General features: G+C 40.7%; 1 protein-coding gene across 16 annotated transcripts in view; it reads right to left on the reverse strand.

Moving 5' to 3' along the window:
* The window catches only part of ST7 (suppression of tumorigenicity 7), a 257080-nt gene that overhangs the window by 18620 nt on the left and 213642 nt on the right, over window positions 1-24818 (reverse strand). For 15 of the 16 annotated variants that reach the window (XM_021078412.1, XM_021078420.1, XM_021078408.1 and 12 more), the window contains 3 exon segments: window positions 20078-20150; window positions 18498-18600; window positions 1862-2012 (listed from right to left, as the gene is read on the reverse strand). In XM_021078412.1, the coding sequence (XP_020934071.1) occupies window positions 1862-2012; window positions 18498-18600; window positions 20078-20150 (327 nt within the window). 16 annotated transcript variants of the gene reach the window in all.

The raw sequence follows: 24818 nt of genomic DNA on the forward strand, positions 1-24818 counted from the left end.
TCACTTCACATTTCTCACAATCTCACCATCCTTCCCAGTCGTTTCAGAGCATCTCCCACTGTCATCTGATTATATGGGCAACTAACTTATAAATAGAATTTCCTCACAGGGTTTTTCCATGGTTATGCTATTCCTAACACCGTATCTTTATCACTTCTCATCCCTCTTTTTATCCTTTCTATAGGACTGTTAACTTTCTTATCCATCAGATACAATCGATAAGCTTCTATTACTGTTTCCAAGATACCAATCTATCAATATGGTTTTTTACTGGGTAAGCCAAAGTGTCGATTTAATTTTACCACAACTAACATTAGGTGAGGCGTCTCATGTTCAGTCTTGCTGGGCTTTCTCTGCCTCTTTCTCAGGTTTAAATGAAAGTTCCTTTTGTCTCATCTGGATAGAACAGTTTATATGCAACAATAAGCCCAAGCCAGAGAGGACTGTTCACATGTCCGCACATGCCCTGAGCAGAGTGCTGTCTTAACATATCCAAATACCAGGTCCAGGACAGCTGGAGTGTGGTATTACACTTCCAGAGTAGGGGTAGAAACATCGATCAAGTTAACATCCCTTAAGTTATAAATAGTTAACTGGACCTGCTACTGATGCTCCAAAGAAATATTTTCTAAACAACTAAACAAAAGATTGTCCATCAACTTGAGTCCCTTCTCTGTCAAGTTACTTTTACTCCATCCCATTTAGCTGTCCCTCCTCCCTTCCTGTACCAGTTTGGATTCCTGCTGGGTTACAGAAGGGCAGGAAAAGGGAAGAGCAGCAGATTAGCAAAATGAAAATGGAAGGAGCAAAGATAAACAGTGAAAGGGATTAAAAAGACATTCGTTTGTGAGGCTGATCAGAGTAGGGGTGAACTAAGGAACAATTATCAGAAGGCTCTACTATTTATTTTCCCCATGAAGGGGGGGAACCCCTAGCTGCAGATTATGCTGTTTCTGCTTAAATTAACAATAACAGAGTGTCAACATACATGTTGTCCAATAATCACAATCTTAAGCCTTTTTCCTTAAATCACATTCTCCCAAACAGCCCCATCACTTGGCATTTCTCCACACAATGTTTTTGCTTCTAATACCGTGCTAGTGCTTCAAGGCCTGGTTCAAATTTCCTATGACCCGTAAGGTTAGCCATGCCCCAACCCATAGGGCTCCCCCTTCTGAAAACGACTGCTGCTGGTTACTCCTCCCAGCTGGATGAGCTGCCTCTCCAGGGCATGGAGCAGTCTCACTCACCACTGCAGTCTCTTCTCCTGTCACAGAATGATGGTCCCTCGCATGTGCTCAACTTATCCCTCATCCGTCTAACAGGCGTTTACCCCTTATCCACAATGCTACACTTGCCACCAAATATCAGGGTCCAGTGGCCATTGCTTTTGTTCTAAAGCATAACTGCTATTCATCTGTTTGGCCCATGCAGCTCTCTAGGAGGATAACTGTGGCTCTTTAGCCAAGCCTCCCAGAAAGCCCATCCAGGAGTGGTCATCAGAGCCCAATCTAAGGCCTAACCCCATATCGAAGATTCCCATGATGCCAAGGGGCTCTCCAGGTCTCCAAAGAGGGATTTCTGGGTATAGAGTAAATCTCTGCCAGAACAACCTAGACTCATCCCATCTAGCCTAAGAACTTGCCTTTCCGAGCTACAGAGATGGCCTCACCACAGTTACACCAACCACCACTGGGGACCTGGATAGCCTAAGTCATTAACCATCTCTCAGTGAAGGGATATCACAGAGAAGGAGAGCTATAGATATGCAAATCTTCATCATTCATCACCAACACTCAGGGTAAAACAGCTTTAGCATCTTTTCATGCTTTAGCAAAATGTTTCAAAGAAAGTTACTTACTGCCTTCCCATGTACAGTGCAGAAGATTCAAAGCCCCTTCTACCCTCTTCCAGTGTGCCAGATGAAAGAACGCATATGCGATTGCTTCACTGTCCCCTCTCTTCAGGATGTGTTCTGGGGGCAGGATCAAGCTTTTCATTTCTAGTAAATACTGAAATTAAAAAGACAGGAGACGGATGTGTTAATAGAGTGATTTGGAATTCAATGTTGAAAACAGAGCGGTTTGATTTCCCTAAAGCCGCTGCTCATAAGCATTTCATCAAACCTGCAAATTCATTGCTACATTTGAAGGCAATTACTGAAACATCCAGCAATCCAAAGTCTGCTGACAGATAATTAGCCTTGTACTCGTTTCCTACAGTGAAGATCAGAGGCTTTCAGGCGAAGATATTCTAATCAAAGAAATACATATAGACTCAAACAGCATAAAGGAAAATTTAGAAGACACAATAATTTGGCATAATTTTGTAGCCAGAATGAAAAGACATAAAACAAACACATGAAGGTTAAGAAGCCATGTGACTAAGCCAACCGCACTAGAGAGACTTGAGAATGACTAGCACTGCCCATTAGTCTAGCTGCACAGATCCATCCAGAAGACCTAGATCTGCAGAAGGGTCAACCCATGGCTGCTCAGACGCTGGAGGAGGAAGGGGCGGCTGGAGATCGGGAAGACCCAAGGCGGGGGAGCAGTACAGATCCCAAACCACAACACGCAGGGGTCTCAGCTTATGCCTCTCTGTCCCGATTTTGCACAAAGGAGGCGGGAGCACAGGGCAAGGGTGGATATTCCTCCTGGGGGCTCTGAGAAGATTAAGTTTCCATTTGTGTTCTTTCGTGTTTCCTATAGACTAGAAAGGGAAGCATATTCAGGGTGGTATTTTATATCTGCAAACGTTCACTTGACTTTGCTGACTCATGTCCCCTGGTGCTCCACTCCTCATCACCTCCATTAGCAGACCATGGAGGGATGTGCTTCACCGAAAGGACACAAGCACAGCGAAAGGCGGTGTTAGGAGGAGAGATGTCCAAGGATTTTAATGTCATAAACAACTGTCTGGATTTATCTGTTGGAGGAAATTTATGAAAGAGGGTGAAGAGTGGAAGAATCCTGACACACAGAGTGGAGGTCATGAGACTCCCATCATGTTTCACTATGGCTTCCTATTCTCTGGGCACATTGGGTGAAGTGGCCTTTTAGCTTCCTCTCCCGTTGGCACACTCAGTGTCAGGGGGCACTGCCCAGCAGGAGCCAGGTGGACACATATTGGACTCTTGGTTTCAGTAAGTGAAACTTCCTTGCTCGGGATCTGCTACTTAAAGAAAACTCCAAGCTTCAAGCCTCAAAGCAAGAGGGGGCTATGAGAGAGCCCACCTAGGGGGCAGTGCACTGTGGAAGCAGCAGCACACCTGAGGAGCTCTGGGGTGGAAGGCCCTCCCCCACAGAAAGACTCTCGCCAGCCTGGTCCATGAAAGTGTTTGTTATTTGGGTGGGAGCCCCTCAAGCATGAGTTTATGCGCCTTTTCGAATTTTACATGTACTGCTTTCCGTCTTTATCTTGTTTTAAAACAGTGCAGGAAAAACATCTTTCGGGAAAACTAATGATTTTTTGAACTGCATAGTAGTCCAACTTGCATTATATTTATAATGAATAGCAAACATAACAAACTACAAAGGTGAATTTTATGTTGAGAGATATCTGGCTATTGCCTTGTGATGCTACCTTAACAGAAGCCATTATACCATATGTTGCTACTGCCCATGATGAACTTCAAAGGCCCCAGCGGTCATAAGATATATCATTTCTAAAGTACTATGAACTTTATTAATTGGTTCGAAGTAAGTTAGAAAAGGAAGAGTATTTAGTTTCTCTTAATAATCATCAGGACAGGAGTTCCCATTGTGGCACGGTGGTTAACAAATCTGACTAGGAATCATGAGGTTGTGGGTTCAATCCCTGGCCTTGCTCAGTGGGTTAAGGATCCGGCATTGCTGTGAGCTGTGGTGTAGGTTGCAGACGTGGCTCGGATCCCGCGTTGCTGTGGCTCTGGCGTAGGCTGGTAGCTACAGCTCCGATTAGACCCCTAGCCTGGGAATCTCCATATGCCGTGGGAGGGGCCCTAGAAGTGGCAAAAAGACCAAAAAAAAAAAAAAAAATTATCAGGAAAACAAAGGAAAGGGAAAATGTCTTGCCTAAGGAGAGCCCTGGAATAAGATTTTGATTTCTGAGTTTCTAATAATTATTTATAACCTACCAAAGAGTTACCTTCTAAAGCAGGATCATGTTATGTGAACCTGAAACAAAATAAATATGAAAACAGAAACCTCTTCAAGTCCTGAGGATCAGATGGTGGCTGAAAGAAAAGTGTTCATTACCATTCCTTTTTATTCCTATGATTAGGAAAGGCTTTCAAAGTCATTTCATTATGCGTCTAAGAAAGAACTCTCCTCTTGGGCTAAGAAACCTTCAGGAACGGGGCACCTGAGAAGAAGGGGACCTGGTAGCCACCCCCATGTGTGGGTAGGGGTGTGGGAAGGAGGGGGATGTTTAGACAACTATCTGCAAAGGGACCTAACAGATCTGTCTTCTCTAATGTGGCAGCCTCTCTTTAATGTGTGGCTACTTAAATGTTAATCCACTGACATCAAGTACAATTAACAACTCGGTGCCTCAGTCTCGCTAGTCATATTTCAAGTCCTCAAGTGCTGTATGTAGTTAATGGCTACCAGACTGGACAATGCAGGGACATTTCCACAATCACAGAAAGTCTCAATGGACAGCGTTGCTGCAGATAACAGAAGTTTCTAATTTTCAAGTTATGGAAACAATTTTTAACATGAAAAAATTTCACACATGACCATGGTAGAAATTATAAGTGCAGAGACTATTGATCAAAAATACACAATATGGCAACAGGTTAAAATAAATAGTAACAATACAAGAATTCATTTAAAAGCATTGTTGGCCACCAGGGCATCTACATAATATTTGGAAAAGAGCCGTGCGCATGTGTGTGAGACAGATGGTGTACACAGCCTGCAGGCTGAGTGTGGTGCATATGGCTTCAAGGACAGCGTCCACAGCCACCCGTGTGAGGCCGTGAGGTAATGCTCTGTTTCTCCTCTAAGCTCTCTCTGATCTTTGGGCATGTGTACTTTTCCCACAGCGCCTTAGATTAGGCATCCGTCTTTCCCCTCAGCTCAGTCGTAAGCTCCTCAAGAGCATGAATCGCTCTTCCCAAGATGTCTCTACATGAGCATCCCTGGCCCATCAGCTTCGGGAGGCCAACCAGAGCAACTCACCCAGGAAACTCAGTGCCTTCTCACTGCACTGACTTTACGGCAGAGACAGGCTATGTCTATAAAGGAGATTTATACCCCAGCATAGTTCCAAACAAAATGTTGGCTCTATCCAGATAATGAAGGCTAATAACAACAATGTGTTATGTTTTTGGCCAGGCTTGAAATGGCTGGCAAGATAGGTTCCCAACATGTGCAACATTTAAATTAGAAAGGCATGAAACAACATTTCACATCTTACTTGTCAAGAGAAAAATAAATGGGAGAGGGCAGATCCCTATCCACAAGTATGCAGAAATCAATTAGAATAACTGTAGCTTGCAAATCAGAGAACACACTCTGCCTGTCTGTAATGGTTACTTGGCTTCTCTTAGCTAAGCCAGCATTCTGTGCTATCCTGCCTGCCATCCTGCCTCTAACTTCCTTTCCAGATATTCAAACCCCATTGATTTTGAAGCATTGGCTTCTAAAGGTTTCGGAAACAACTTTTCAAAATCTATCTGTGTCAGAAGCTAGTTCCTGTGCCCAATACAGGAACATGTCGCGTTAGGACATATAAAGAGAAGCAGAAGAGTGCCTGCTTATGGAGGTCTGTGAGCAGAGGCTGGCTCACCTGCAGGAAAGCTGAGGGAGAGACGTGCCCTGTCGGAGGCCACCCCAGGCAACTGCTCAGGTAGCCTCTGTTAAGGTTTTAAAATCCTATAATAATTAGAGTGAGCATGGTCCCAAAGTTCTCCTTTACACAGATATTAATGCCAAAAAAATCCATGCTTCCTTTTTGGATTTTCAATACCAACGAAAGCAGAAGTCACATGAAAATCATTAGCAAAAACATGGGAATAAACAAATTGAGAAAGAATAGATGAATTAAACTCCAGTACATTTAGATGATGGCTACCTAACTGCTTCCCAAAATCAGGTAGTGGAAGAATGTTTATTAACATGAGGAAATGTTCAAGATATATTACTAAGTGAAGAAAAAAAACAAGTGTATCATACAGGTTATGACTTTGGTAATACAAACGTACTTGTAGGCATTAAAAGTATTAGAGGTCACAGACTGAATGTTAATGGTGGCAAAATATTTGGTTTTATGGAGATTAATTTCTTTTGTACTTTTTCTGTGCTTTCCAAGTTTTCTCTAATAAGTATTCTAATTTCTTTTCTCTCTATATATATAGATGTATGTGCATGTACGTGTGTGTATGTAATATAAAATTACTTTCTAGTAACAGAAAAAGCAAACCACAGAAAAAGCAAACCACAAAAACAAACAAGATAAGCAGAGAAAACAGTTTTTCTATGTCTACAGTGCTTTGGCGCAACTGGGAATAAAAGAGACTGTGAGGAGTTCCCACAGTAGTACAGTAGGTTAAGAATCTGATTGCAGCAGCTCAGGCCACGGCAGAGGTGCAGGTTTGAACCCTTGCCTGGCACAGTGGGTTAAAGGATCTGGCATTGCCAAGGCTGTGGCATAGGTTGCAGCTCTGGCTCAGATTCAATCCCTGGACTGGGAACTTCCATGATGTGGGTGCAGCCATTTAAAAAAAAAAAACAACAAAAAAACAGAGGCTGTGAACCCAGAAAGAATGCTTTAAGAACATCAGTAAAGAGTTCAGAGAGGAGTTCACATCGTGGCTCAGCAGAAATGAATCTGACTAGTATCCATGAGGACACAGGTTCAATCCCTGGCCTCGCTCTGGCCTCGCTCAGTGGGTTAAGGATCCGGCATTGCAGTGAGCTGTGATGTAGGTGGCAGACACAACTTGGATCTGGCGTTGCTGTGGCTGTGGTGTAGGCTGGCAGCTATAGCTCAAATTCGACCCCTAGCCTTGGAACCTCCATATGCTGCGGTGTGGCCCTAAAAAGACAAAAAAAAAAAAAAAAAAAAGGAGTTCAGAGAATACAACTAGAGTTACTTAGAAGACATGCTACATATTCTGAGTTTCAATGCTGTCTGCTCCCTGGACTTGATAAGCCACATGCTGGAATAGGACAAAAATGCCACAAGGAATGAAGACTCTGTGGCACAGGCCATGTTGTGCTGGCCCACAGCCCCCCAGCCCCTGCCCCCTCCCCTCATCTGCCCTCTGCCCTGCTGAACCACTGCCTCTACTATTCACCTATGAGACCTTGGACAAGTGATTTAATTTCTTTCAACCTCATCTTGCTCATCTTTAAAATAGAATAATAAAAATACACACCTTGCTGTTTTAACTTTTGAATTACATAGGATAATATTTGTAAAACATTCACAAAGTTCCTGGCACATAAATGTTCACTAAATAGCAGCTATTTTTGCTAACAACAACAAAAATGAGGTATTCATATTACTGTGGAGGAAAACTGTGTTTCTTGTGTGTGTCTCACAGTTGAGTCTCTTTCTAGGGAAACTTCAGGAGTTATATGGTAGTAGCAGATCAGCTGAAGAGAACTGGCTGCCAGAGGTCACCAACTGACCGATACGAAAACCAGCACAAAGCAAAGGTGACATGCCAAATTTAGCCCAGTGCTCAGGGGTCCCCTTTGCAAGATTTCTGCTTCTTGCTGGTTCACTCATCTATTCATCAGTTACTTTGCCTCATTCAGAAGATATGGGGGTGTCCAGCGTGTATCCCAAGGAAAGGTATGGGGGTGCCGTAGTGTCACAGATAGAGCAGTGCCCACAGAGTTCTCTAGTGACATGCCTAGGAAAGCACCCGAAGTCTCCTCCAAGGCCACAGATATAGGAGCATCTGCAAGTCAACTCAAGCGCATGATCAGGTCAGGTCCCTACCCTGCTGGTCCCTAACCTTTGTAGGACTGTGTGTGTGTACAAAGAAATGATAAAATTCAACATTATGGAGTTCCCGTTGTGGCTCAGTGGGTAACAAACCTGACTAGTATCCATGAGGATGTGGGTTTGAGCCCTAATCTCGCTCAGTGGGTTAAGGATACAGCATTGCTGTGAGCTGTGGTATGGGTCATAGATGCAGTTCGTATTTCACATTGCTGTGGCTGTGGGGTAGGCGGCAGCTGCAGCTCTGATTTGACCCCTAGCCTGGAAACTTCCAAATGCTACAGATGCAGTCTTAAAAAGCAAAAAAAAAAAAAAAAAAAAAAAAAAAAAAAATTAAAAAAAAATGCAACATGATGACTGCCTCAGGAAGAAGTATATAATTAGTGCTAAGGAAGCAAAGAAAAATAAGAGTCAGTCTTATTAAATAAACAAGTGTCTATCTGTAAAGATGAGGGGAGGCAGAAGCTACTGCAAGGCTGGCACCATTAGGGGCAAAATGGGCTTGGATGCTAACACGATAGGAAATGCCAGCACTGCCAAAGCCCTAACACGTGCCAACATTATCATCTCAGGTGTTCCTTACAACAACTCTGTGAGGGAGCTATTATTATTGCTCCTATTTTACAGATGGGAAAATGGATGCTTTGGGAAGTTAGGTAGCTTGTCCAGGGTTGTGCAAGTTGCAGGTGACAGACCCTGCACCAGAACTCTCTCACGGGAATGAAGCAGGAAAAGTGGTTGTAAAGGCCTCTCATGATATGCTCCACAGTGTGACCTTTGCCCTGAGTTATTCGGTGGTTTTCAAACTTTGAGACACAGAAAAATTTGTTTGAAGGATGAAAAAGGAAACTTAAAGCAGGACATGTGAAACTGATGTTAAAACTAATCTGTGGGGGACTTTAGGGGAGGGACCCAAGAGCAGACTGAACCCCACGGCTCCCAGAGAGACCGTCTGAAAACCGCTGCAGTAGGCGACTGTAAAGTTGGTACCGTTTATGTTTTGCAAAGAAATAGGCAAGTCATATGTGCAAGAAACTGGACAGGGAAGAGATTAAAGTCAGAAAAGTCTTTAAAAGCTCCTGCCATGTCCGAGTGATGAGACTAAGGAGGGGGCTTCCCTAAGACCCCGTGATTGGCTGAATCTGAGGGCAAGAGAAGAATCAAAGATGATTGTGACATTTCTAGTTTTGAGACTAGAATAATGTGAGATCACTAGCCAAGATGACGACAGCAGAGGAAAAAAAGAGGCTTCGCAGTGGGAAGGTAACAAAAGCAGCTGAAGTGCATGAACAGCATCCACGGAGTGGTGGCCTGAAGTGAGGAGTGGAGGTGTGCAGGTCGGGGCTTGGGAGAGCAGCTGGAGACTCGGGTCTGGGTGCGCGGGGAAAGGCAGAGGGGAAGGATCTGGGCCATAGGAGGTCTCCGGGGGCTTCCAATGAGGAAGGAGAGGGCAGTGAGAACCAACCTGAGGGGTGGGCAGGGGAGGGAGTGCCATGGGAGAAGAGTGCTCAGAGATGCAGGGCTGGAACAGGGAGAGGGTGGCAAGGAGCCCAGATAGCCTTGAGATGGACAAGTGGTCAGTAGGACCAAAGGCTGAGGAGACATGAGAAATCGGAGGAGTTGGGGGTGGTCTTGGTGGGAGCGGCTACAGTGCTTTTTGTTAAAGAAAGAGACCTCTTCGAAACTTTCTATTCTGGAGAAATGTGACTAAAAACTGGTTTCTGCTCATTTTTCTCTGGGTCCTATTTCCACAATACATTCTCCTTACTCTAAACCAAAAAAGCTTTGGGACAAAATACGACTCAATTCAAAGAAACATATAATGAAATAATAATATTTCTGAAATGTACCATTGACATATAATATCATAGACAATCTGCCAGGGTATTTTGAGTTTCTGCTTCCACGCTTCAAGCATTTTTAAATGCTAAAACCCACTACACATTTTGTTTCCTAAATTGGATTAAAAAGCAATTTTATACTCTGTCAATCAGCTTTACCAAGATATAAAGGGAGGATTGCATTAGTGTTTGCAAGAAACAGAATTTCCATCACTCCTATAACAAGGTCCTATGGATACCCATTAGTATATACAATTACCAGGATGCCTCTTGAAATCTCCATGAAATTTTAGATTGACATTAGATGAGCTTTTTATTAAAAAATGCAAATTTTAATAGGAATTCATTTCTGTCATTATGGGCTTCATTCTTTTCTCTGTTTTCTCATGACTACCCTTTCACACTCTTGCATAATTTAAAAACTAGATCTTCACCTCAGTATTCCATCAAGCCCAGGCTGCTCTGCAAGTAAATGAGCTTTAGGAACATGGGGAGCCCTCTTCCCCCAGCGCCCTCAGGGACTGCCCAGTGCACCTCCTGCAGGCCCCTGGGTGGGCCCAGTAAGAGGAGATCAAGGTTCACTAATACTGAGATTTTAGGCCAGAGGAAGAGGAAAGCTTTTCCTCATCAGTGCCTGTGATTTTTCTTGATTTTTCTTCCAATAGCTCTACCCACGACATCTAAGCAGCCTAAGCAGTTGAGTCTCAGAACAGGTGCACAACCTGTGGATGGGACCTTCAAAGCTTGGGGTCTTCCTGTAGTGGTGGCTGACCGCTCCCAGACATCTGTTATTTTTTAAACTGGATGCAGAGGTGCCTTGGGGTTTCAGAGCTACCAGTCTTCTCAGCCCAGTTTCAACCAGAGTGGTTCTACTTTTAATTACCTTGTTCATCGAGGTTTCACATAAGATTGCATTAGGTGGAAAAAAATGTTTACTGCTTTTAAAAATAATAAATCATTATTAATTAGTTTGTTATTGCTGTTGGGTTCTTTGTTTTTGTGGTGACAGGGAGCAGAAATGGCTGTGCCAGACAAGAATACAAGGCAGAGGTCAGAAGTGGGTGATTCTTAGTCAAGCACAAGCAGAGGACTTGGCCAGCAGTTACAAACTGGGAATCCCTGGAGACAACAGTTATAGGGAGAACATGCCAGAGCCTCCTCTCAAATCTGGAGGCCTGAGAATATGTGGGTCCTCCAGGTCAGGGGCACAGTGGTATCACTGTTACACTCTGATTGTCCTTCTGCAGAGAAGGGTGGTCCAAGAAGGCATGTTTCTAGGCAGCCTCTATTTCCACCCAGCCTGCAAGTGCAGAAGCAGAGCTGGAGGTACAAGGGGAGAGATGATGAAGGCACCAACACGCATTGTGCATGGACAATGCACTGAATGAGTTACACAGCATGACTCCACTTACTTTTCATCATCCTTTTGAAGCCTTTATTATTTTCCTTATTTTACCAAAAAGTAAATAAGCAGGGAGCTAATCAACCCCTCCTTCCCATACTTCACTCTGGTCCCATGGACAGGAAGTGAGAGCCCTTATTTCAAACACTTTTGAACTCTTCCAAGGATAACTGATGGGTCTGTCTACCTTTACGTAGGCACCCCTTGCTCCATCATTGTAATTAATGTTTTCTTAGTAATAATATGAACACTATATAATGGGCCTGGCAATTCAGAAAAGACTCAATGCACATGGCTGACGATGTTACAAGTCACTAGAAGTAGCAAAGAGATGCAAACTGAAAGGACAGAATTCCATCTGTAATTAATAAAATCATGTGTTTTGTTCTCCTTTTTTTCTTTCTTTTTTTAGTTTTAAACAAACTGGTCAGTGCTGGGTGGGATGAAATAAAAAAGGAGTCACAGCTGATGGAACTGTAAACAGCTACTTTTTTTTTTTTTGGTAAATAAATATCAAGAACCCTCACATGTTTCTATATGTTACCAATAACTCCTATTCTGTAAATTTATCCTAAGAAAATAAATCTAAACAACAAAAAAAATCTTTATCCCCAAAGAGGTTCACTATTGGAATTGACTACAACCTGATGTCCACAACAGAGGACACAAGAACCAAATCATTTTCAACAAATGGTATTGGAAAAAACTGGATATCCACATGCCAAAGAATAAAATCGTCCTTATCTTACACCATACACAAAATTCAACTCAAAATGCTTTAAAGACTTAAATGTAAAACCTGAAACTATAAAACTCCTAGAAAAAAACATAGGGAAAAAATTCCTAGCATTGGTCTTGGCAGTTATGGCTTGGATATGATACCAAAAGCACTAGCAATTAAAGCAAAAGTAGACAAGTGGGACTACATCAAAATAAAAAGCTTTTGCACAGCAAAGGAAACTACAAGGTAAAAAGGCAACCTATGTAATGGGAGAAAATATTTGTAAGCCATATCTGAAAAGGATTTAATATCCAAATAAATAAAGAACTGGTACAGCTCCATTTTAAAAAATACTTAAATTAAGAATGGGCAAAGGACTTGCACAGTCATTTCTCCAAAAAAGACATATATGATCATCAACAAGTACACAAAAAGGTACTTAACATCACAGATCATCAGGGAACTGCAAATAAAAACCACAGTGAGATATCACCTCATACATGTTAGGATGGCCACTATCAAAAAATAGAAAATGTTGCGTGTGAGCAAGGAAGTGGAGAATTTGGAACTGGAATTCCTGTGCACTGTTAGGGAGAATGTAAAATGGTGCAGCCAATACAGAAAGCGGTATTAAGACCCCTCAAAAAATTAAAAATATGATCCAGCAATCACATTTCTGGGGATTCATCTAAAGGAACTAAAAACAGAATCTTGAAGAGACATCTGCTCTCTGACATTCACTGGGGCATTATTCATAATAGCCAAGAAGTGGGAACAAACTAAATTTCCATTAATAAATGCATGAATAAAGAAAATGTGGTGTGCGCGCACACACACACACACACACACACACACACACACACACACACACTGGAATATTATTCAGCCTTAAAAAAGCAGGAAATCCTGCCTTGTGCTACAAATGAATAAACTTGGAGGACATTATGCTAAGCGAAATTAGTCCGTCACAGAAGGACAAACACTGTGTGATTCCACCTAAAGGAGGAAGCTAAAGTAGTAAAACTCATAGAAGCAGAATGTAGAGTGGTGGTTCCCAGGGCCTGAGAGGAGGGAGACGTGGGGAGCTGCTGTTCAACTGGTATAAAGTATCAGTCATGCAAGATGGAAAGGTACTAGAGATGTGCTGTACAACAACGTGCTTACAGTTAGCAATACTGTGCTGTGCATTTAAAAACTGGTTAAGACAGTAGATCTTATGTTGTGAGCTTTTTATAAAAAAAAGGAAGTAAATCATCCAGAGAACACTTTAAGGTATTTGAAGATACATAGCTAAAAGACTGGGACTTTAATGTTAAGTTAGAAGATACCTTTTTTAAGGTCAAAGAACTCTGAAAATCTGATGATCCTCACCTGGAGGAATAAATACATCCCCAGTTTTCAAACATAGAGTCCAAGTGAAGAGTCCATGTTAATTTTTATTTATTTATTTTTTCTTTTTGGCTATGCCGAGGAACACAGAAGTTCCCAGGCCAGGGATCAAACCCATGCAGAAGAGACCCAAGCCACAGCAGTGACAACAATGGATCCTCAACCTGCTGTGCCACTAGGGAACTTCCTGGTGTTAATTTTTAAAAATACGGATATGCTATGTTATTATGATTCCTAAGAATTAAAAATGTGACCCAGCAATCCCACTCTTGGGCATATATCCAGACAAAACTTTCCTTGAAAAAGACACATGCACCTGCATGTTCACTGCAGCACTATTCACAATAGCCAAGACATGGAAACAACCTAAATGTCCATCAACAAATGAATGGATTAAGAAGATATGGTATATATACACAATGAAATACTACTCAGCCATAAAAAAGAACAAAATAATGCCATTTGCAGCAACATGGATGGAACTAGAGACTCTCATACTAAGTGAAGTAAGTCAGAAAGAGAAAGACAAACACCATATGATATCACTTATGTCTGGAACATAATATATGGCACAAATGAACCCTTCTAGAGAAAAGAAAATCATGGACTTGGAGAACAAACTTGTGGTTGTCAAGGGGGAGGGGGAGGGAGTGGGATGGACTGGGAATTTGGGGTTAATAGATGCAAACTATTGTCCTTGGAATGGATAAGAAATGAGATCCTGCTGTTTAGCACTGGGAACTATATCCAGTCACTTATGATGGTGCATGATAATGTGAGAAAAAGAATGTATATATGTATGTGTGAATGGGTCATCTTGCTGTACAGTAGAAAATTGAGAGAACACTGTAAACCAGCTATGAGGGAAAAAATAAAAATCATTAAAAAAAGAATTAAAAATGTATAGAAAAAATGACATGACATATGACTAGAAATAAAGGGATTATAAATGATTTCTTTATGCTTTTCTCTAATATAAAACTTACTTTTATGATACCACTACAAAGGAAAGAAAACATATCTAATACTGCTTGTAACAAACCAATAATTTAGTCCTTTTTCAAAATCTGTCAAAATGAAATTTATCTTTAACATTGTGAAGGAGTTAATGCAATATCCTTCAAACCAAAAATGTGTCTCTTCACAGGGGAGGCCTTGCCATGTAGGCGGAGCATATGCTAAGAGTACACAAGCCCTCATTAACTTAGATCTGTTAAGAAATGAATCACTGATAGACATGTGTCTCTCTATGACAAACCTTGTCGTTGCTGAGCAGGAGCAGGGCAGGTGGGCAAGCACATTTGCAGGGAAAGAAGAAGAAAAAAACTAAAGCTGAAAATCCATTCAGCTTTGGTTTAAAATAAAATACAGCAAAAGACAGTAACACAGAGAGGAAGACACAGAACCAAGCTGAGCTTAGGCCTTCATTTGTCCACCATCGCATGCGTGACGTTTTCTTTAAAAGATGGAGAAACTCTCTTTCAATTCAAAACTCCTGTTTTAATCACTTTAAACAGTAAACTCCTCTAATGGTTTAAAGATTCGCCTTTTTGTTTTAAACTGTGTAGCCAGTCCTTGAAAATCCCCAGCATGATTAAGATCCTAACCTCCCTAGTCATCCTCAAAAGGAGGTGAACAGTAAGTACCTAATCAAAGCACAGCAGTGAGAGACCAAAGGGGGAAGACTGATTCTGGGATGAGGAGGGTACAGCTTGCTGGTGGTGACTTGGAATGGTGGTGAAGGATGAGCAGGACTGCCTCAGAGGAAGCAAAGAGGAAAGAGGAGAAGAATGTTTCTGGAACAGTAAGTTAAAAGAAGCTGAGGGGAAATGGAAAACCATTTGGGTTAGATTATGAGAGGTCCTGAAGAACCGTCCGAGGAGATGGCAGCGGCTGCAGGGCTGACGACACAGCTGCGCTTCCTCAGGAGGGAGTAACACAAGCCGATTTGCAACATGAGCTTATGGGCTGCTTCCTCCTTCTAACCTCGTGCTATCTAAAGTTTCAGAAATCCTCATGTTTAGAGGCCCCCCTTCAGAGCAGAGATCCATGGCTTTTTACTGCGGTTTTTTATTTCTCAGCCCTGTGGTATGGTTAGAAGCAACACTGTCTGCTTCTCGTGTTTGCAGGTGAAGAGTTCCTAAGAATAACCCTCCTAGGAGAAATAGCTAGTATTTATCATTCGATGTTGAAATACAAACTATGCTTACTGGGATGCCAGTTGGAACTAGGCTGAAAATTTATGGAAGGCAGTTCATATTATTATATTTGGTATTTTTTCTCCTTTCACACAGAATATAATTGGGTAAAATAGCACGTATATACTGAAAATTCCTGTGGTAGGCCACTGACAACATCCTGTGAAAGAGAAAAAGCTATGGAAGTGTTTAAGACATGATAATATCCTGAAGAAATCTGAATTGCCCACAAAGAATGGAGGGCCTTGGGAAGCTATGTGTCCACCATCATTTGAAGGCTCCAGCCTCGGCTGGTCTGCCCCCTGGTGGGATCTAGGGGGCAGTGGAGGGAGATGCTTAAGAGCTGAGTAACCAAATTAGTTCGAGCTCTGTCATTTACTTACTGTGTGACATGAGCAGATGGCTTAAGCTCTCCAAACCCGCAGCGCCCTCATCTATGTAGCAGGGATAATAATGCGGTTGAGAGACCTCACAGTGTTGTTATGAAAAGTAAAGGCGATGCATAGGTAGCTCAGTTAGCACTGTGCCTGCCACACAGTAAACACCGATAGAAACAATAATCAGAACAATTATCACACTATCACTAAGAGGAGAGATGACAGCTTAAAATGGGAGGATGCCTTATACAATGTTTAAGGTCCCTTCTTCCACCAAGAGTCTAGATATTTATATTAGCCATTGATATCTCACTAGAATTAAGGCTATTCTCTGCCTGAAAAGCCACCAATACATATACACATGCAAGCATGTGGGCGTGCACAGGCATGTGCAAGTGTGCCTGTATGCACGTGTGTGTGCATGTACATGTCTACTAAAGTATTAATAAGCAGTCCAATAAACAGCAGAATGTGTATAAAAGATGTTTATAGCAGCCTGCATATGACGCACGTGCACCAGAGGTTTGTGATTCATTTTGAACATATGAGGGCAGTGACTCACCGGTCCTGTTCCCCACAGAAATGTCAAGAGAAGATGAGGATCTGAAAACAAGCGCCCCCCTCGGCATAATCACCAACAAAGCAAAGTGGTGGAGAATCAGTTTACTTACATGCGCTATTTTCTCTACTGAATAATTAGAAAGTAGAATGAAAGAAAATTATCTCAACTTTTTCATACTATTTCTCTTTTTAGAAGACTTCTATTTTGTAGGTAGAATACTGGTTGACTGAGTCAAATTCTTCCATGGCAGCTTTAAACTATTCCTTAGGGCTTTTACTAATCTTCTGGAGGCTGAACCACTTAAGACCATTATCTAAAATTAAATGACAGCTTCAATTAAAATTTCTAACCAAAATATATTACTCCAGTTTACTATCTTGTTTCCCAGGATTACAAGGCTCAGGTTGGAATAACTGTAAAAGTTAAGACTAAGGTCCCACACTGGAGGAGCTGCCAACAAGCCAAATATCAATAATTTTAATAATTTATAAACATACATTGCTTGAGTATTTTCAAAAAACTTGGAATATATTATGTCACTTGATCTTTATCACAGGAAATAGATGAGGCTTACATTTTTATCTTCATTTGGAAGATGAGGGAAAACAAAGTCAGAGAGGCTAAGGCCAAGATTCCCACAGTTAGTACATGACAGAGCCAGAACTGGAACCCAAGTTTTCGTCTCAAAATCTAGGACTCTATTGCCCAAAACCACTTTTAAAAGAGCCTTATTTATGTTCATAGAATAGGTCTGTGGTTAGAGAATGGCATTTGATAAACATTAATCGATGACCTAAGTTTACTGTATTTCAGGACAATATTTTCATGATTAGTTTTAAATTTTAATCAAATGTAAACAAGTATTTTAACTTAGCTGAACAAATATTAAATAAAGAGATATATTTTATATCACCTTATATAAAATACCTAAGTCTCCAAATACTATGTTGGTCACTATTCACTGAAACTAGAGTGGATAAATACATTCTTCTGCAAATGTGGCACTGTGTACCACTCTTCAATTTCCTGTTTTGTGAAAAGATGACCATGACCTGAGTAAAACTTCAGGAATGATATTAGACTACTTATCTCTGTCACTCTGGATATCAACAAAATAAATCAAAGTAGGTAACTTGTACACACGCACGCAGGCACATAAGCACGCACGCACGTACAAGTGCACGCACCCAACACCACCGTTTTGATACAGTGCTGGAACAAAACAAGAAAACAGTCTTCTCCTGTCATTTTTCACCAGTGAGTCTTCATTAGACATTCTGCCAAGAAAACTGCCTTTGAGGACCTGATGTAAATTGTAGGAATACTTTCCTAGAGGTCAAAATGTGTTTTATAATATCAAGAAATTGAAAATTTCCCTCAATGATATATCTATCATGTAGCAGGGACTCAAATACAGGTAAGCCATGAATACACATTCCTCTTCTGAGTAAAAGATTATACACCTATCCTCTGCCATGATTTCACTCCATTAAAATCAAACTCATAAAAAGTATGGGTAACACTGCATATTTATAAACTGTTAAGTCATGTGCTTAATGAGTAAGATAAATATTTCCACTCACAAGTCAAAAGAAAACTACTTCTTCATACTTTGAGGTTTTCCTCATTATTTGCTGGCCAATACTGATTATCATTTACTTATGGAGACACAGAATGACATATTAGTATTTTTACCACTTTTATTCACAATAACAGGTCCATTTCTCAAGTTGGATCTATGTGAGACTATAACACATAGATAGTGATAGGTGTGAAAATCCTGGCATCTCCATATTTTGCCACTTTCAGACTTCCCAACCCAGCCTGCCTAAGTGAGGTCTATCAATTTACCCTTACTATTTGAAGCCCAAAAATGGGCCCCAAAGCCTCTTGAATGTACCTTTTGCTTAAAAATGAGGCTAATAAGCATAGAATCTTTAGGGCCTCGACATTCATCAGATGCAATTCTTTTTTTATAACTGGGTGTATGCAAGACATGACATTGTGGTCACTGAACACCTTCTCTGTTATCATAATGAGTTCCTATGGGGATCCCACAGACTCACTTTTGGCACATGCGGATTGAATTCCACAGCTCTATGAATGGCCTCTACTGCATTCATCTCTGCTGTGCTCAGCCCCCGCCGAGATGCAGCCTCAGGAGAGAATCTGAAAAGCAGAAAGACAAACACCATCTAGTTGGGACCACTGTTTAGGTATTAACCCAGAAAGGCATCTACATATCAAGGGCCCAGGAAACCACAGCGAGCCAAAGGCATGAGCTCTCCAAACCTCCACTACACAGAACCTCTGGGTGACCCCTCAGACAGAGGCCAACAAAAACCCCAGCAGAAGCAGAAAGCGTGCTTGCATCTAATTGCGGCAGGAATTAAATTCAGCTGTCAAGTCTCTCTGCCTAAAGAGCTAATCTAAGTTTTCTACGAGATACCTGCTTAGGTCAGGGGAGGGGGTAGGACTGACAGTGTAGGAAAAAGAGAAAACTAGGTTACAGAAGAGCGTACTTGGTTAAAAACAGAACTGGGGAGAATTTTAAAGGAGGCTCCCAACCCAATGTCAGTGCTGCGATGGAGGGTTAAGTCTTGCACCTTCAGCAGCAGGCGAGCCTGCTTGGGGCCGATCCGGCAGGGGAGTGTGCATGCCCAAACAGCGGGCGAGACACCTGCCCGAGTGAATGAAAAAAACCAGACCATGCAATCTCTTTCTCACCTCACACCCAGGGCTAACTCCAGAGCTGTGCTTGGCAGGCAGACACCACAGGGGAAGCTGTGACAACCCTGGCCCTGCCCTCCCAAGCTGGAGTCGCTGTGTAGGGAGAAAAGATGTTGCAGTAGGTACTGGCGATCTACAGGATAAAAAAGAACGAAAGAAAATTACTTCGGTCTTAAAGTGCACATACACTTCACAGCAAACCTGTCTGACATAGCAGAGGCTGTTTTCTTTTCCTGTTATCTGCTTTTCAGTGCTACAGAGGGAGTGTGCTGGGGAAGTGGAAGCGTTTAGGAACTCAAAACCGGTTAAGCCATCCATTCTCTTTCACCTGCCAGTCACCTTGTGTGTTTATGGAAATTCTGTATGCCATAGTCACCTGCCTGAATAAAATGGGCAAATGTCCTATTGAGATGGTGACTCCAGGTAAATGGACCCTGGATGGGGAGTTAGTTTGGAGTTGATGAGGTAAAGAATGGGAGATGATCATCCCCTTTTGCCATATTCCATGTGGGTTAATGGCTACTACCCCACCCTAGACTGCTGGAGGAAAAGGAATACAAAAAAAAAAAAAAAAAAAAAAAGAATAAAAGAAGTCATTTTGCATAAGTCCCAAGCAGGCCTTTTGGTATCTACCGTTTGGCAAAAAAAAAAAAAAAAAAAAAAAAAAAAGTCACCTCAGAGGCATAGAATTTCAAATAAATCCCTTTTTGGGGGACCCATATACCCTTAGAATACCTGGGGATATACATTCCCTCCTTCTAGTAGTGAAAGAAAAGATCAGCGAGTTTTAGGAAAATGCATGCTCATAAGCGGGGCTCTCGTAGACTCAGAAAACTTCCAGAGAAAGCCCTCAGAGACAATACACCTCCTTGGGTCCAGGCGGCATCTAGCACCACACAAGTTACCATGCACTTACTTGTCAGAGACAGCTCTTGCTTTGAGCAAGGCAGCTGTGTAGCATATTGTTGCTGACTTTGGTAAGCTTATATCTGTTAGAGAGAAAAAAGTAGGGACTCTTGTAAGTTTGCAGAAACAAAGAGCAATGATTTTTAATACACTAGCGTGTTAATCATGGAAGCCTAATAAAACACAGTTTAGAATATTTTAATGTATACAGTACATAACTGTTCCTTATGTATCCAGGTGGTACGCAGAACTAAGGGCAATTCATATTTTTGTGAATAACTCATGTTTAAAATTCACCAGACTGACTGTTCAGCAATCATCTTCCATTTTAAAATATGGATTTTCATATGTTGAGTTTACTTAAGCAGAGAATAGCTATAAATACATAAATTTGAATATTACATGAATAAGCCTTGATAACAAGAAAGGCAAATAGGACCTCTTTGTTACTTATAAAATTTCTCAACAGGCATATGAAATACTGACAAGAAGAAAAATATTAACTGGATATTTTTAAAAAACAAGTTTTTTGAGTGATAAATTTATTTTAAAAATTATTCTTTAATGATCGGATTTAAACCAGATTTCCTCTGTATTAAGCTTTAAGAAATTTATATTCAGTTTTCTGTTTAAAAAAGTCAAGAGAAATCATTATATACATATTTTATGGATACATACATTTATGAAATCTTTAGAAAACTACAATTTTTGTTCATTCAAACCCATGATAAAGCCCCTTTCATATGAAGCCTAGTTTGTTGTCCAGAAGAATAGCACTTATCAGTTTTTATAGAAAATTTCAGACGCAGGGTTGGGGATGGGTACCAGATTCAGAGAAAGAGTTTATAGGAAATAACAGTACAGAGTAAAACTGAGGGTAGATAAACTCAAAAGAAGGTAGACCCGTTGGGGTGGAAATTTCTTTTTAAATTATGATCCTATTTCATACCAGAACTGTATTTTCTTTAACACTCATAGTAATTTATGCTATGACATAGAAATACTTCCTTAATTCAGACCAGGTAAAAATATGCCATTTCCAGGTGCTGCAAAATTCACTCTAGGTTAGCTCTCTTTAACACCTGGAATGCCCTCCAAGTTTCTTGCAGGCCTGTCTTCAACGTAAGAAGAATTACAGTAGGAATGAAAAGAAAAGTCTGTAACTAGACAAAAGATAGCAGCAGAAGAAAATGACTTCATAAAGAAAAAAAATCTCCCATTCAATAAGAAGTCTTTACCATCAATTCCAGCATTCCAGCATGAGGAAGTTCTCTTTGAGGGAAAGTTCAGTGACAATGATAAAAATACAAATAATCAGAGAAAATACCAAGACAGAATTGAAAGGGAAAGAGTTTTTGTAATCCTGATCTCATAAATTACATTCAAACAAAATTTCAGTACCATATGCATAATATAAAATGGTGTGCTTATGATTAAGAAGGAAAAAAAGAGAATGTCAGATACTCATGGATTTCTCTTGTTGCTTTTCCAACATCTAAACATTTAACCACTTCCCAGTGTGGGAAATCAATCCAGGAATCAAATATCTTGTTTGCTAGGGTTCCCTCATTGATTGTCATTGGAAGATAACAAAAAAATTGCAGATAATATGCACTCTTCTCAAAAGTGCAGCCCCCCCCCCTTTTTAATTCAAACCTTTCATTTTGAAATTATCCAAGCCCTGTTTCCACCCTTCCTGGTGTGATCTGTTTTCCTTTTGTGTCAACCTAGTACTTTTCTACAAAGTGGGAACAAAGGATTAGTCCTAGAAAGGAGCTGAAACTGAAAACAACAGTAGAAATTATTTGACGATGGCCAGACAAGATGGAGCCTCATTTGATTCACTAAAGAAAATCTGCTGTTAAGGATTTAGCTTCTCAATGAGAAAGATCAGGCTGTTTTGAAGATCACCTAATCAAGCAAAGGAACACTTTACTCAGTTGGAAATGCAGAAAAAGATACAACTGAGATGTTCCAACAGAATATGAGACATGCCTAATCAAAGGTGATCTTTAATTCAGTGTCAGACCCCCTCACACTCAGAGAAAGGACATTCACAACTATGCAACTTTACAACTACTATGGCATATTTTCCCAATTAAAATTTTTTTTTTACCCCTATTCCTTCATTGCATGTAAAGATGCTGGTATATGTGCACAGTCATACTGCTTAAAAAGTAAATAACAAAATACATTTTAATCAATATCAAGTAGGAAAAAAAATATAAATACCCCATTTCCCACTGGTGGCACTTTCATTCCATGTGTTATCTTTTTACTGTAGTAAATTATTTTGCTCTCACTGTTAAAGATTTAAAAGAAAAAATTCTTAAATAACATATTTTCAATATTTTTCTTTTTATTTTGTCAAAGTATACATTTATTTGGTAATGGCAATTTGTCTCTAAGGAAGACAAATTATAAAGAAACTGAGCCTAAATTTCTGTTCAGGTGCATCTTGTTCAAATAAGGTTTTTGTTTACAACATATTTTTTTAAGTGACACATCTTTGGTGCTATATAAATATATACATATATATTTTTAGGGCCACACTTGCAGCATATGGGGGTTCCCAGGCTAGGGGTCTAATCAGAGCTACAGCTGCCAGCCTACACCACAGCCACAGCAATGCCAGAACCAAGCAGCGTCTGCGACCTACACCAGAGCTCCTGGCAACGATGGATCCTTAACCCACTGAGCGAGGCCAGGGATCGAACCCACAACCTCATGGTTCCTGGTCAGATTCGTTTCTGCTGCACCATGACGGGAACGCCACATCTTTGTCAATATAAATCGAAAGCTTTAACATTTTGCTCACCCAGCAATTCTACTTCTGAGACTTTATCCTAAGGGAAATTATCACCATTGTGCATAAAGATTTGGCCTTAAGAATGTTGATCACGACAGTGTTTCTAATGGTGGAAAACTGCATACAGCCTAATTGTCCAGTCATGGGAGAATGGCTAAGGTGCTACACATCCACAGAGTGCAATTCTGTGCAGCCATTAAATCATGCGCTGGAAATCAGTCATTCAATGACCTGGGGAAATGTTGCACTGCTCTGCATACATCAGAAAGTAAAACAAGTTTACAAAAATTATGATTTGACCCTTTTTAAAAAAGCATTTATATGTACAGAGATAAAAAGACTGAAATTACATATGCCAAATAAACAGTTTTTATTTTCAGGTGGTGAGATTGTAGAAAATTTTTTCTACTGTTTACCTGCATTTCCAAACCTTTCTGTGACATACATGTAATAAGCAAATTTTTAAAAGATAACAATGATGTTAAGTGCAAGAATTCTGTTTTACAAATAGTCTGAATCAAGCTCATGGGCAAATATTTTGGCAGAACCAGACTTAGATGGCATAGACAGACAAAGGTAGAATTTACACAAAGTACTGTCAGCCTGCAGATCTAGAGGATGTATTTTCATACCTTTATGAAAGTAAATGCATTCCTTTTGCAGTGTGCAACTGTTAACCATATTTTAATCTAAGAACTGCCTAACACCTACATCAAAGGCAGGAACTGCATATTTTGGCTCACTTTTAAGAAAATGCATACACACTATCTTTAGGCGAAAGCTACTTATTATGGGCTAATTGTCCCATGAGACCCTTTCATTTCTTTATTTAAAAGAAAAAAAAAAAAAAGAAAAAGAAAAAGACGGAGTTCCTGTTGTGGCTCAGTGGAAACAAACCCAGCTAGCATCCATGAGCTTGCAGGTCTGATCCCTGCCCCCATTCAGAGGGTTAAGGATGCAGCATTGCTGTGGCATATGCCGGTGGCTGCAGCTCCAATTCGACCTATAGCCTGGGACCCTCCATATGCCATGGGTGCGGCCCTAAAGAAAAAAAATGGCTGACACTTGGTTGCTGTTGCCTATTATAATCTTGAAATTTATTATTTTGAAATAATTATAGGGTCATAGGAAGTTGTGAATATAGCACACAGAGTTCTGTGACACTTCCCTCGGCTCTCCTTAAATGGGGACAACTCATATAACTGTAGTATAATCAAAAAACCAAGAAAGAGATATTGCTACTGTATCATTAAGTCAATTACAGACCTTATTCAGTTTTCATCATTTTTTACATGCATTCCTGTGTGTGTGTGTGCGGTTCTATGCAATTTTATCCCATGGCTAGATTCATATAACCATCACTACCATCACACTACACAACTTTTCCAAAAGAACTCTCTCATCCGACCCCTTTATTTGTACCCTCCTCACCCATACCTATCCCCTAGTGACTACAAATCTGTTCTCCCTCTCCACAGATTTTTGTCTGCTATGATTTTATGCTTTACCACCAGGGAAATAGATAAATTGGTATAGGGAACAGGATAACTAAGAATAGTGATGAAGATAGTAGTATCAGAAGTTTTAAGTGGGAAATAACAACAAATAAACTACTTTCCAATATTGCTTGTAATTCATTCAGAAATTTTATTTTGAAGAAGAGATTTTAAAAATCATTCTAATTCTGTATGAACAGATTTTTAACTACACCGTGCCTTTTTGCCTTTTGTAAGTGGCATGTAGCTACCACTACTGCCTGAAAGTTCCCTTAAGAATTAGAATCCAGGAGTTCCCGTCGTGGCACAGTGGTTAACGAATCCGACTAGGAACCATGAGGTTGTGGGTTTGATCCCTGGCCTTGCTCAGTGAGTTAAGGATCCAGCATTGCTGTGAGCTGTGGTGTAGGTCGCAGACGCAGCTTGGATCCCATGTTGCTTTGGCT

The sequence above is a fragment of the Sus scrofa genome, chromosome 18 (assembly GCF_000003025.6).
Source record: "Sus scrofa isolate TJ Tabasco breed Duroc chromosome 18, Sscrofa11.1, whole genome shotgun sequence".
NCBI lineage: Eukaryota > Metazoa > Chordata > Mammalia > Artiodactyla > Suidae > Sus > Sus scrofa.